Genomic DNA, 13,485 nt, shown 5'->3' with positions numbered 1-13,485 from the left:
GAATTATATTATACATTTCCATAGTTTAACTAGCTGAGGTATATAATGTACAGTGTATTTTGTCAACAACTGTATGTGTGTAATGTATTTCTTGTGCTGAACAATCATAAAACGGCTGCGAAGACGCACTGAGTGAGGCTCGCAGTAATCCCGCCTCATGGTGGTAGAGAGCGATGGGGATCCCAGGGATCATTCTTGCGACTACTCGGCTGCAGAATAAGTGACAACAAGCTACAGTTAGCAGCGATCGTTTATTTTTACCTCTCGCCTGGACTTTTAACATGGAGGATTACATATCTAAAATAAAACAGTTTTCTAAACTGGACTTTCAATCGAAGCAGGAGGTAATAATTAAAGGAAGATCTCCATCGAGACAGAGAGACTTTTAAAACTGAAGAAAGATAAGGAAGAGTTCTATAAACAAGTTATCGATGCTTTTGTTCAGAAGGAGCGGCGCATGGACTTCATTTATAAGTAAAGGTAAGACCATAATAACATTTGTTCTATTAAATGTGCTTTTTTGTACAGTTTGTATGTGTAAAGTTAAAGTTAAGTTAAAGTACCAATGATTGTCACACACGCTAGGTGTGGTGAAATTTGTCCTCTGCATTTGACCCATCCCCTTGGTCACCCCCTGGGAGGTGAGGGGAGCAGTGGGCAGCAGCGGCGCCGTGCCCGGGAATCATTTTTGGTAATTTAACCCCCAATTCCAACCCTTGATGCTGAGTGCCAAGCAGGGAAGAATGCTGGTATGAGCTTTTAAACATAACCCGTTAACTGCTGCCAATCAAATGGTGAATAAGATACTCTGTAGGGTTCATATGTTTGTAAATCTGACTGTGATGAAGTCAGTGCCTCACCAGCCATGAACCTCACCGCACGTCACTGATATATATAGTGTATAATATATTTGCAGGGGTTCTTATTTTTTTATGGCCGTGAAGTAGAGGAGACGTTAGCTTTATTTTTTTTCACTTACGTAAACAACTTACGCAACTGCGCCTTAGCAAACACATCATTCAACAATCACTATTTCTTAGAAATCAAGCATATATACGTATGTATATATGTATATATATATATATATATATATATATATATATATATTACATATAGCCTTGTATTTTCTCACTATTGATTAGAAAATTCAGCTGCCAAAAAATGACTAAGATACCGAAACAGTGCTGCAAAGCCAGATGTTGTGATGACGTAAGCAATACGCACACAATTGTCTGTAGCGGAGTCAGCATGTCTGCGATGCAGAAGTTCTTTAATATATGTGATAAATACCTGCGGAGAGCCATCTACAAAAAGTGGAATATGCTAATAAAATACAGTTGGAGTATCAGCCTCCTCCGGCTCGCTGCAGCTCCCACTGTTTGTCATGGACATCAAGCGACAGAAATAAAGAGTCTCCAATAACACCAGAAAAGATGCTAGGTTTGTTGCTAGTCCTTTTTAATAAAGAAAAAGTCACTAAAAGAATTGGAAAAGTGAAACACTCTCAACAATGTACATTGTACAATAAGCAGCAACTATTGAAAAATAGAGCAAAACGATATAATATAAGAAAAAGTATGTATATATATTACTACTAATTAATAATAAAACAGATTGTTTTTAAACGTATCTATAACATTTGTAGCCTTGTTAAAGAAAATATATGCATCATCATGGTTATGCAAGTTTTAATGACATTGTGTTGACCACGCCCCCATCACCGCAGGTATGTTGGCAATCTTGGGGAAACCCTGTGCATTTTGGGCTATCTTGCGTCAACTGTGTGATTACCGGGTAGTTTAAACTTTTGCAGGTCAGTTAACACTTTAGGAACGCCTTAGAAAAAAATTAAAAGTATGTTCCATCCAAACAGCACACGCCTCATATTATTGTTAATATACATCAGACGTTTACAAATTGACAAAATGTGAAGTCTTCACAATAGTAATGCATACAACTTTTTATTTTCCTGTTCTGAAGGTGAGTTCTGGCACCAACGTTCTAGTGTGTGGACCAAATGGTTGTGGCAAGAGCTCGCTGTTCCGGGTGCTTGGAGAGGTAAGAGAACTCGATGTTGGTGTGTTGTGTACTTTGTACTTTGTACTTTGTAGTCCATGCATGACCGCACGGAAGGAATTCACACATGTGGACAAGGGAGAGATATCATTGAGGTGGTGTGCCCTTGAGAAATTTCAGGCTTCAGTGCCTTGTATTTAGAGATCAAACCAAACTGCACACAGTTAAAATAATTTCTGCTTTTGTTGCTGTTTTTTTTGTTTTGTTTTTTTTCTTTGCAGGATTGAAATCTTTGACACTATAACCTCAAAGCTAGGAACTTACGGCCTGAGCTGATGGGCCTTCTTTGATAACACATCTGTGATATAGAAGATTGAATAATGTTTAACATTTGTTTTTAGTTTGTGTATAATTTGACCTCCAAAATGCAGCATCTGTCTTATGACTTGTGACCTTAACACAGCGGTGTCTAAACGTTTACCACTGGGGGCCGCACACTGAAAAATCAAAGCATGCGGGGCCCATTTTGATCGTTTTCATTTTCAAAACAACTACAATATATGTAATGTTTTTAACCTTTTAGGGTTTCCCTAAAGTTTGGTCCCAGGACCTAGAAGGGTCTCAGTCATAAAAATGTTAAAAATAAATTATATATTATTTTTTTACTTTTCGTTGTTTAACGCTTAAATCTCTAAATCAGCTTCAGGTCTATATGTAAATATAAAGGTTTTTTTTTAAATGTTTTATGCTCTTTTTGTCCAAACCCTGTTTTTTATGGCAAAAAAAACATATCAAATATTTTCCCCCAAAATATTTTAACTTGGAATATTGGATGTGAATTTATTGGAGCCTTAAATAGGTCAATAAATAATTAATAACAACATCGGTTTTAATTAATTAATATTTTTTGAGCAATGACTGTTTTGAAAAAAAATGAAATCCCACAAAAAAATTTTGGAATCCAAAAGAAGAAAAATAAGTCGTACATGCAAGTGTTAACTTGTGCTTACATCTATCTTTTTTTTTTATTTATTTTTTTACTTTTAACGCTTAAGTCTCTCGATCAACTTCAGATATATCTGTCGATTATAAGTTTGATTTTTTCATGTTTTTGATTTATACCCTTTTTTTTATCAAATAAGACTTAGTTTTTTATATAGCAATCACACAAAATAAGCATTTTTTTCCCCAAAAAAATTCTAAGTGGAATATTTGTTGTGAAGTAATTGGAGCCTAGAATAGGTCAATAAATCATAACAACATTGATTTTGATTCATTATGGACAAACGGTAGAAAATGGATTATTTTTGAGTAATGACAGCTTTAAAGAAAAATACAGCCTACCTGGCAGTTTTGAGAGTCAACAATGCAACTTTTTCTTGTTACATTTGCTCTTATTCCCCTTGTTTATGTTTTTTTAATAACATTTTTACAATGTGCCGCAGGCCATTAAAAAAATAACTGTGGACCATACTTTGGACACCTCTGCCGTAGAAAATGATTCAAAATGATTTATTGTTTTTAGCTTTGGCCTCTATTTGGGGGACAGCTGACCAAACCAGAGAGAGGGAAGCTCTTCTATGTTCCACAGGTACCAACAAACAACATTATCTAGCTGAAATTTCACCTCAAAACTCTATGTTTATAGACTTGAACAACACTGTTTCATTTCCTAGAGACCCTATATGACTCTAGGTTCTCTGCGGGACCAAGTGATCTACCCTGACACCTACGAAGAACAAAAGAGGAAGGGAATCTCTGATCAGGTTTGAAAAAATGCACTTTCACACCAACACTACACACCTGTAGCACTGATCCACACATCTGCAACATAGCCGAGTCATAGAATAACTAATGCAATTGCTCCTCACAGGTTATTAATGATAACCAACACAATTCATAATTGACATAAAATAGAAAGACTCAACATATTACAAAAGTCCCTTGCCCGCGACTGCATTCATTCACATAGTCATTTTCATTAATGCACTTTTACTTAATTTATGACAGCCGGCACCTTGCACAGTAGAAATAATCAGAATGACTCGAAATAAGGGACATTTTACTAAAACATCAGAGTAGAAGTTATGGGACAAGTAAAAGGGACATACTGTAGTAGGAATGATCAGTGTCAACACAGGCCATTAGAGGCAGAGGTGCAGTCAAACCCAAGTCCATTAGTAAATACAAACTAAAAAACAAAGCATTACAAAACCTAACTTATTTTCCGGACTATAGACAAACTGCACCCACTAAATTTTAGGAAAAATAAATAAATGTTCATTTACTAACTGCACCGGACTAAAGGTTGTAGTCATCTGATGTCACGTCCGGCTCATTAACTATGCGAGACTCGAAGTGGTCGGCCAGCGTGCGTCTGTTATAGCGTTCTTTTCTCAAAGAAAAATGCCCTATGCATGTATTTTATCTTGTTTCGGAGTTCTTAAAACGCATTTTTGCTACGAATATTTTGCTAAATCACCAACTCGGTGAGTCTAAATAAAAGAGATCAAATGTGATTAAAAACTAAATGAGTTTTAAGTTTTTACCAAAGGCAATCATAAACAAAGCTTTCAGCACATACACAATGTTGAGATCTATAGTTATATTTTGATAAAGATGGGGAAAAATCTGCATACTCTTAAACGGTGCATGCAACAACAATAAGGCAACAAACATGGCAGTAAATGCAAAGTTAAATCATGAAATGCGACCTTACCTGAGCAAAAACGATGCATAATTAATCTGGGAGATACCAATTTCTTTGACATAGCCACACACAAAGAAGTTGTAGACCTCCATGCTTTTCCAAGTTTTCATCTGTTTTGTCGTGTAGAATGATGTCTGGAGCACAATAGTTTGATATGTCTGGGAACGCGACCGGCGGGTAATCCTTGATCACTCGACAAATCCTTTTTTAAAAAAATATTGGGTTAGATTCCATTGCATAGTTAGATTTTTTTGCTTGTATCTGTTTTTAATAGTAAGATCTAGGCCTCTGTGTACTCTGCTAGTTCACACTCTGTTTGCTGCACAGTAGCCATGTTGGTTTGGTGGCCCACCACTTCGTTTACTTGCATTCAAAAGTCACGTTCCTGAACACAACCAGTAAGCCGCAAATATATACGTAGTGAAATGAGTTATTTACACACAAATATTTCATAAATGTTTATTTAAATACCCTAATTGTTTCCAAAAGCTGTCTGTAACAGCAGTAAAACGGCTGATCAAACAAAACAGAAGTCATCGTCATGGACCCACTAGCTGCGGAAGCTAGCTCTCCAATCAACTAAACAGACTCAATAACTCCACGATGACGTTTTAGTGAATTTACTGAGGAAATTGTTAAACTGAAACAATACAAACAGAATGCCATTGTAAGTTAATAATACTCGTAAACGTGTTAGCACATTAGCTAATGCTAATGAAGGTAGCTTCTTAACATTACGATAGCACGCACAAATATGCATGAATACACTCCCACAGACATCCCACATGGGATGGTTTAGTAGGTAAAAATAGTTTGGGTTATATTGTAAAACTTATAAACGTTGCTTGGAGTGATGAATGAAGAATCCATATGAGTAGAAATGCAATGGGCGATTAGAAGACAAAATGCCACTTCTACTTCCGGTTCAAATCTTTAAAATAGCAAGAAACACTTGTAGACATTCACCTAGCTGCACCTGCAGTGAGGGAACTCACCCAAAAGATAAAGCTATAGCACAAACAATAACACACCTTTTAAGTGTCTTTTGCATTTGTTTAATGAAAGCTATTTGCATTATGGCCGTCAGCGAAGAAAACTTTATAAATTAGCCGCACTGTTTTATAAGCCGCAGGGTTCACAGTAGCGGCTTATAGTCCGTAATTTCATGTAATTGGTTTTGTGTTTATCTGGTTGGGTAATGTTTATCCGCATACATCTGTGTTGTTACATCCAGGTACTGAAGGACTACTTGGACAACGTGCAGCTAGGCCACATCTTAACCAGGGAAGGCAGTTGGGACTCAGTGCAGGACTGGATGGATGTTCTCAGTGGAGGAGAAAAGCAGAGGATGGCAGTAAGTCATCTTTTCTGTGATGATAGCTGTCACTGTAATCAGATCAATTACTCTTTACTCGTTCAGTCATTTCATTAGAACCAAATCATTTCATTTGGTTCATTGGTTCAAGTTTATTTTAAACATACTGTATATACAATTTCAACATTATTTTTTTAATTTTTCTTAACATGTCCGAAAAGGAGTAGGAAGAAGCAAAGCTTATTTATTCCGACCCCTTTCCACTTAATAGCAACTACTAACACATTTGTTCACTTCCTGTTTTTTTTCTAAACACAATTTACATCAATGAATTCTAAGTACAACAGTTCTCTTACAGTAATAAATATTTATGTCAATTATGATTTACAAAATGACATACATGTATATATTTTTTTCAATAAGTTCATGATGACTTTGTAATCACTTGTTGTTTTAACAACCTCTTAAACTGCATTACATTATTACATTATTTGAGTTTGTTGCACATTCCATAATTTATTCCACATACTGATATGCCAAAGGTTTTAAGTGTTGTACGTGCATACACATGTTTTAATTGTAGATTTTTCTCTAAGGTTATATTTCTCCTTTTTTGTTGAGAAGAATTGTTGTACATTCTTGGCTAGCAGATTATAGTTTGCTTCGTGCATAATTTTAGCTGTTGGCAATGGCACCAAATCATTGAATTTCAATGTTTTTGTTCTCTATATACCGGATTACGTATTATTCTAACCGACTTCTTTTGTGACACGGTTCGTGAATGAAGTGTACTTTTGTAGCTATTTCCTCATATTCCTAACACTAGCAAGCCGTAGAGAATATGAAGTGATTTTGCTTTATTCATTAAAGAAATATTACTTGCCACCTTATGTTCTATATTTGTGTATAAGATTTCCAGCTCATTATTACTTATTATTACACCAAAAAAAGTATTTTCTTTCACCATTTTAAATGTCTATTTGTATTTGTGTTTGACTTTCTCTTTCTACTGTTACCGATTGATTTGAGTTGATTTGACAAGACATGAATAAAAATTCTCTATTTTTCTTAGTTTTTTAATGGTGACAAACTTACACACTTAAATTTTCCTTCATTTCGTCTTTCTTCATAAAATTGTATTTTAAGTGTATTTGGGTATCTTGGAGATTGCTCCATGTATAATCAGGTGGGAAAAATAAGTTTTTAATCCCTTTACAAAAATTTTAACAATCCATTATTTTCATTGTAGCTTTATTTTAACAAGGAAAGACAGATTGCACAAAAATTAATATAGAGAACCAAATACATATTTTTCTATACAATAAAGGTCTGTAAAACATTGAATTACTACAACTTCTATACTGTTTTGGGTCTCAAGCATAAACATTAAATACATGTTTAAATGCATGTAAATACCTTCAGGCAAAGTCAGACTGATATTTAAATATGTATTTTTATTAACCTTTTGTAGATGGCCCGATTGTTCTACCACAAGCCCCAGTTTGCTATTCTGGACGAGTGCACCAGTGCTGTGAGTGTGGATGTGGAAGACTTCATCTACAGCCACTGCAGGATGGTACAATGTCATTTTGGATATTCATGAAAAGATGTGTACACTGTATAATGTAACTAAAATGTAGTCTCATTTGTAGAATAGGTCTTGACACAGTGGAACCTTGCTTTACACACCTAATTAGTTTTTGAGCAGGCTTCGTAAACTGAAAAGTGTGTATAGTGAAGCAATTTTCTTTCTAAGAAGCAATGTATATATGAATAATGGGTTCCAGCCTCGACAAAAGTTAAGGTTAGTACACTTTTAACGCAATATAAAGTGCTATACGGCAGTGGTCCCCAACCTTTTTGTAACTGCGGACCGGTCAACGCTTGAAAATGTTTATTTTATTTTATTTTTTGTCATAAAAAAATACAATTATGTGTGCTTACGGACTGTATCCCTGCAGACTGTATTGATCTATATTGATATATAATGTAGGAACCAGAAATATTAATAACAGAAAGAAACAACCCTTTTGTGCGAATGAGTGTAAATGGGGGAGGGAGGTTTTTTGGGTTGGTGCACTAATTGTAAGTGTATCTTGTGTTTTTTATGTTGATTTAATAAAAATTAAAAAAAATTAAAAATTTCTTGTGCAGCCCGGTACCAATCGATCCACGGCCCGGTGGTTGGGGACCACTGCTACACGGTACTGTGTATCAAACAAACATTACAAAGGAGTGATGGATCAATGATCTCTTTATTAAAAAGCCAAAACAATAACAAGCTGAACTGTGCTGTATGCGCTGCTCTGTCAACATGCACATACACACAAAAGTCCATTTGGTGCCCCCACAAACGATCAGAAAACACAAAAATCCTTATTATTAATAAACATATGAAAAAGTTAAATCCACCACTCACAATACATTTAACATAGACAAAGGAGCAGCTCACAAGAGGAGAGAAACAGATAGAGCGAGTGAAGAAAGCGGGCAGGGGGAAGGGCCATGTGGGTGTGTTCTCTTGGTAGAGACTCCGCTGAATGAGAGGTAGTGTTCGCCGCTGCAGTGAAATAAAGTCCGCTTTGGCATAATTTTCCAGAAAAGTTAGTTCTCATCACAGTTAAAAACTTCCTCGATCTCTTCAATACAAGCTAGCACAAAATGGCTGCCAGCGAGACACAAAATGAATGAATGAAGTGTTCTTACACAGATACATGGTTTGCACACAGAGGCATATTCGGCGCGATCTAAGGTGTGTAAACCAAAAAGTTTGCAAACGGGTTCGTAAATCAAGGTTCCACTGTACTAGGTAAACATGACGAAACACAGAGCACAGTGAGATGAAGTGACTTATACAGTAAGCACAGAAACGTCCTTGTTGAATGAGAGATTCACGCCGATTTTATAAGTACCTTTGGTTTCCCAGTAGTTGTAGTTGTCAAGTGATGTTGAAAATGTCTTGGCAAGATCACACAGCAAATGTCATCCAACATCTTCTCTTGTTTTGTAGGTGGGCATCACCTTGTTTACTGTGTCTCACAGAAAGTCTCTTTGGAAGCACCATGAGGTAAGGACTATGTCAAAACAATTCTTTTCTAGGGCTGTCTTAGAATAGTGGACTATTCCATGATTCCATTCAGAGGAGTCTAAATTACATTCAACTTCCGACATTCAGACTCAATTAAAAACATTGACCTTTTTTGATGGTATGAAGTACTGAAGTTTGTCAATCCAATTATAAAAATTATAAATGCATATTGTGTGAATGTGTTTTATTAAGCTCGCGATTGACGCGCCATTGGAGACGGCCAAAAACTCCCTCTGTGCACAAAGTACATACTGGCTACCATATGTACTTTTCAGTGGCCTAGTGGTTAGAGTGTCCGCCCTGAGATCGGTAGGTTGTGAGTTCAAACCCTGCCCGAGTCATACCAAAGACTATACAAATGGGACCCATTACCTCCCTGCTTGGCAGTCAGCATCAAGGGTTGGAATTGGGGGTTAAATCACCAAAAATGTTTCCCGGGCGCGGCCACCGCTGCTGCTCACTGCTGCTCATTGCTACCCTCACCTCCCAGGGGGTGATCAAGGGTGATGAGTCAAATGCAGAGAATAATTTCGCCACACCTAGTGTGTGTGTGACAATCATTGGTACTTTAACTTTAACTTTAATTAAAAAAAACTAAAAAAAAACAAAAAACAAAAAAAACCTTTAACTTTAATATTGGCATGTAGCATCGATTGTTAGCAACGTAGCAAAAACATCAGCTTTGACCGTAGGTATTGACCATAGACAAAGACACCACTGAAGCCAGAGGTGAGACAAAGCGAATTTAGAGCTACTTCAAGTACGTCACGCAAAACTATTTAACTAATTAGCAAGTGGGCCAACTCCAGCCTGCGAGGACAATTTAATTGTAGTAAAACCTTACTTGCTAACATTTTTGCAGCAGAACACTCGGTGGAACATCTGCATACAGCAGGTAGACGGTATGTCATTAAAACAACACACCTGTCACGGAAGATCTATGACTGTTTTTTAAAGGCCCTTCTTGAAAATAGCAGTGCGCTCCTGTTACATAAATTATCTTTGACTAGCATAAAGTATGACTTTTTGACTATGCAAGACTATCTATCTATCCATCCATCCATCCATTTTCTACCGCTTGTCCCCCTATCCATTTGATGATATTTAGATAAAAACATGGAAGTTATGTGTTCAAAATAAAACAATTAAAAATACTTACCGTATATGTCTTGCACCCTGGTCATCGCTTTCTAAAAAAATATGACCCCTATAACAATTTAGTTGAACAGTCCTTAAACTAGTCCTATCCTGTTATTTTTTTATATTTTATCATGTTTTTGAAAATGTCAACATTTGATATATAAATTGATTTGTCTAGTTTTTATTAAAAATGGGATTTAGGGCTCTTTGAAGGGAGCCAGATCTTGAGGAGTATACTGTTCCTTTCAAAGAGCCGTTCAAAAGACTGACTCTTTATAATTTTTTTAAATCAAATCATTAGTATCAGTTAAATGATAAGATATAGATCAGAATAATTTAATTTACACAAATATTGTTCTATTGGTGGGATTTATTCTGAAAGATTGTCTCTAATTTTACTTTTTGTTGTGTTTTCATTATAAACAAAATCTATAAAGCGGTCCATATTTCCATGCTTTGGCAGTGACTTCACTCGTTTGAATTTTCCCTCACCTAAAAAAATGTGTAGTATTTTAACAATAAAGAAAAAATACACAAATAATAAGTAGGAATAAAATGCATTAATGGATATAAAAATTATAGATCAAAATTAGGACATAATAAAAATGTGAGTATAAAATGGTGCTACCATACCTGGTGTGTGTGTACGCTTGAATTACTTAACCTGACTCTCGCCAGATCCTTGTAGTTCGCTGCGCTCCACACAAGGATCTGAGACTTCTCAATAGGAGATGTATTTCAGAAGGCGGGGCCTTGTAAAAAAAATAATTGTATGTGATTGGATAAACCACTTGTCCGTTATCTTGAATGACGTGCTACTTCAACCACTCACATCGAAATCAACCCGTGGCGCTGATGAGAGCGACGCTGGGAAATCCAAAACAGAACAGCCGACATATTGGATCACGACAGAGCATCCAAAACATCCTTGCCACCAATAAATGCCTTCAAAACCGTTCTCTGTTCATCTTTTAAATAATTCTTATTCGATAGATTCGACAAAACAGTTACAATAGCAGAACCAATGTCAGCACACGACTCCTCGCTGCATGCTTCCGCGCTACGTCACATCTATGAAATCTAGCCCGGCGATCCTGATTGGTTCATTATTTTTTGCTATCTTGAAGGAGTTTGCATTGCCCTCGATCCCAGATCGAGAGTCACGTTATGAATTACTACCCTAAGAGTAATGAACACAAAAAGTGAATCCAGATAAAAAGAAATACATTTAAAAAATAAACATAGTAAGAAAAAAAAAATATATATATATATATATATATATATATATATATATATATATATATATATATATAAATTTAATTTTATTTGGTTTTTTGGTAATCTTCTTTTTTTTTCTTACCAGGTATTAAAAAAAAAAAGGAAATCCAATTGCGGCTGTGTCCTTTAACTAGTCCAGTTGCCAGTCGGGTGGCACGCGCATGTGCAGCGTGGGCAATTGCTGATGCTAACTTTGCGTGTGCATAGAAGAACGGCTCACAACTAGTAATTGGTTCTCATTGTTCCCTTAAAAGAGCCCCTTGATAGACTCAATTTGTTCGCAAATGTCACGGCTCAAGTTTTTAATACAACTTAGACTTTTGTATTTATAAAGCAAATATACAATTAGTGTATATTATTACAAATGTTAAGAGTTTGTCAGGAATCTGGTTAGTGTGGGTGGCAATCATTTGATTCTATATCTGGATTATAAGCATTTTAATGCAGTTGCAAAAAAAAATCTAACCATAAACAGTGGGATCAATCACTTGAAAATGATGGGGGTGGGGTAGGAGGAGAGATCTACTGGATTCTTGGCAGTTATGACTCGTCGGACATTGAACCCCCCCCCCCCTCCTGTGCTAAGGAGGCGAGTTGAGTCGGCTATTTATATACAGCGGGTGTGTTAGGAGGATATTCAGAAATTAGGCACCAGCTGTTTGATTGTAACGTGCATCTTAGTTTTACATTTTATCAACACACATGGAGGTGTTGAAATCGCCATGTAAAATCACGAATGCTAATCAGCAGCATGTCAATAGCAAAGCCAATGTATATTAGCATCAAGCTCGCACATTTTTGGAAAAGTTGAGCCTTACTATACTTACGTTTTTGAGTCAATTTCTCTGCTACATTACCTAGAGGTAGTTTGGCTGAGTCCGCTCTCGGTGCTGCTGGAGTGATCGTCAAAGTGCGAAGTCGGCAACTGGTCGGTGTCAAAAAAGTACAGGATTCAGTACCCACCCCTTGTAGATACCTTTCAAAATGATTGGTCAGGTGTAATTGTGTCAGTGAGCATAAATAACTATAAGTAGAAATGTATTTTATGCTTTCTGGCCCACTTATTTGTATCCCTTGTTCCCCTTTTCCCCACGAAGTACTACCTGCACATGGACGGCAGAGGAAGTTATGAATTTCAACCCATCACAGAACAGACTGTGGAGTTTGGGTCTTAGTCGACTGGTGAGTTCTGGCGACAATGTACTACTAATCCAGTCCATCGTTTTTGCACTCAAGTGTGGAACTGACATTTTTCTTTCATGGGACCTGCGATCGTTAATGTCAACAATATGATTTTTACATCTATTGCTCAAATTATGGAATGTAATTTGTCACTCATAGAATTAACTTGTAAACATAATCTTATCCAGCCTGCAGAAGTAAATTGATAAATGTTGACATTATGCCTTCTGTCTTTAGAGGAAGAAAACATGATCATAATGCATTCATTGGTAATATCATTTGTTCAGATAAAAGGTCATTGAGGTATTTTTGAGTCAGAGCAGTCAAGCTGAGATGTCATAAGTTTCAGTAAGTCTATTCAAGTTCAACTGACACAAAACATGAACTTTTATTCTAAAATTCTAACTGAACATTTGACTCCACATGAAGGTTGTATTTATTGCAGTTTATTTATTGCAATATTTCACATTTTAGTCAGTTTCACTGATGATCTTGAAATCTAGCGAGCTAGATCAATGTTTTTTGTTCATTAGTCTGATCAGAAATCATCTTTACTGTTGCCTGTAACATTTTTCATTCTGTTTGTTTCTCATGTGACAGCATTATGATCTAACGTCCACTTTACAATAATTCAGAAGATGCAACCGTACCTTTTTGTTGATGTATTTCATTTCTGAAATCATAATGTAATTAGATTATTTGATCATGAACCTGTATAAAAATAACATGAAAATAAACTGCACATTGTACTAAACA

The 13,485-nt window shown here is 36.1% G+C and overlaps 1 protein-coding gene across 1 annotated transcript in view; it reads left to right on the top strand.

The window, feature by feature from the left end:
- Positions 1-13,485, top strand: part of abcd3a (ATP-binding cassette, sub-family D (ALD), member 3a) — a 39,918-nt gene extending 26,433 nt beyond the window's left edge. Inside the window, exons 17-23 of the mRNA XM_062020892.1 lie at positions 1,981-2,058; positions 3,542-3,607; positions 3,693-3,782; positions 5,961-6,080; positions 7,513-7,617; positions 9,052-9,108; positions 12,645-13,485. Of these exons, the coding sequence (XP_061876876.1) occupies positions 1,981-2,058; positions 3,542-3,607; positions 3,693-3,782; positions 5,961-6,080; positions 7,513-7,617; positions 9,052-9,108; positions 12,645-12,722 (594 nt within the window). The 3' untranslated portion in view covers positions 12,723-13,485. The remainder of the gene's footprint in view (positions 1-1,980; positions 2,059-3,541; positions 3,608-3,692; positions 3,783-5,960; positions 6,081-7,512; positions 7,618-9,051; positions 9,109-12,644) is intronic.

The sequence above is a fragment of the Entelurus aequoreus genome, linkage group LG15 (assembly GCF_033978785.1).
Source record: "Entelurus aequoreus isolate RoL-2023_Sb linkage group LG15, RoL_Eaeq_v1.1, whole genome shotgun sequence".
Lineage (NCBI taxonomy): Eukaryota > Metazoa > Chordata > Actinopteri > Syngnathiformes > Syngnathidae > Entelurus > Entelurus aequoreus.
The sequence above is the reverse complement of the archived record's forward strand: the minus strand, read 5'-3'. Positions and strand labels throughout refer to the sequence as shown.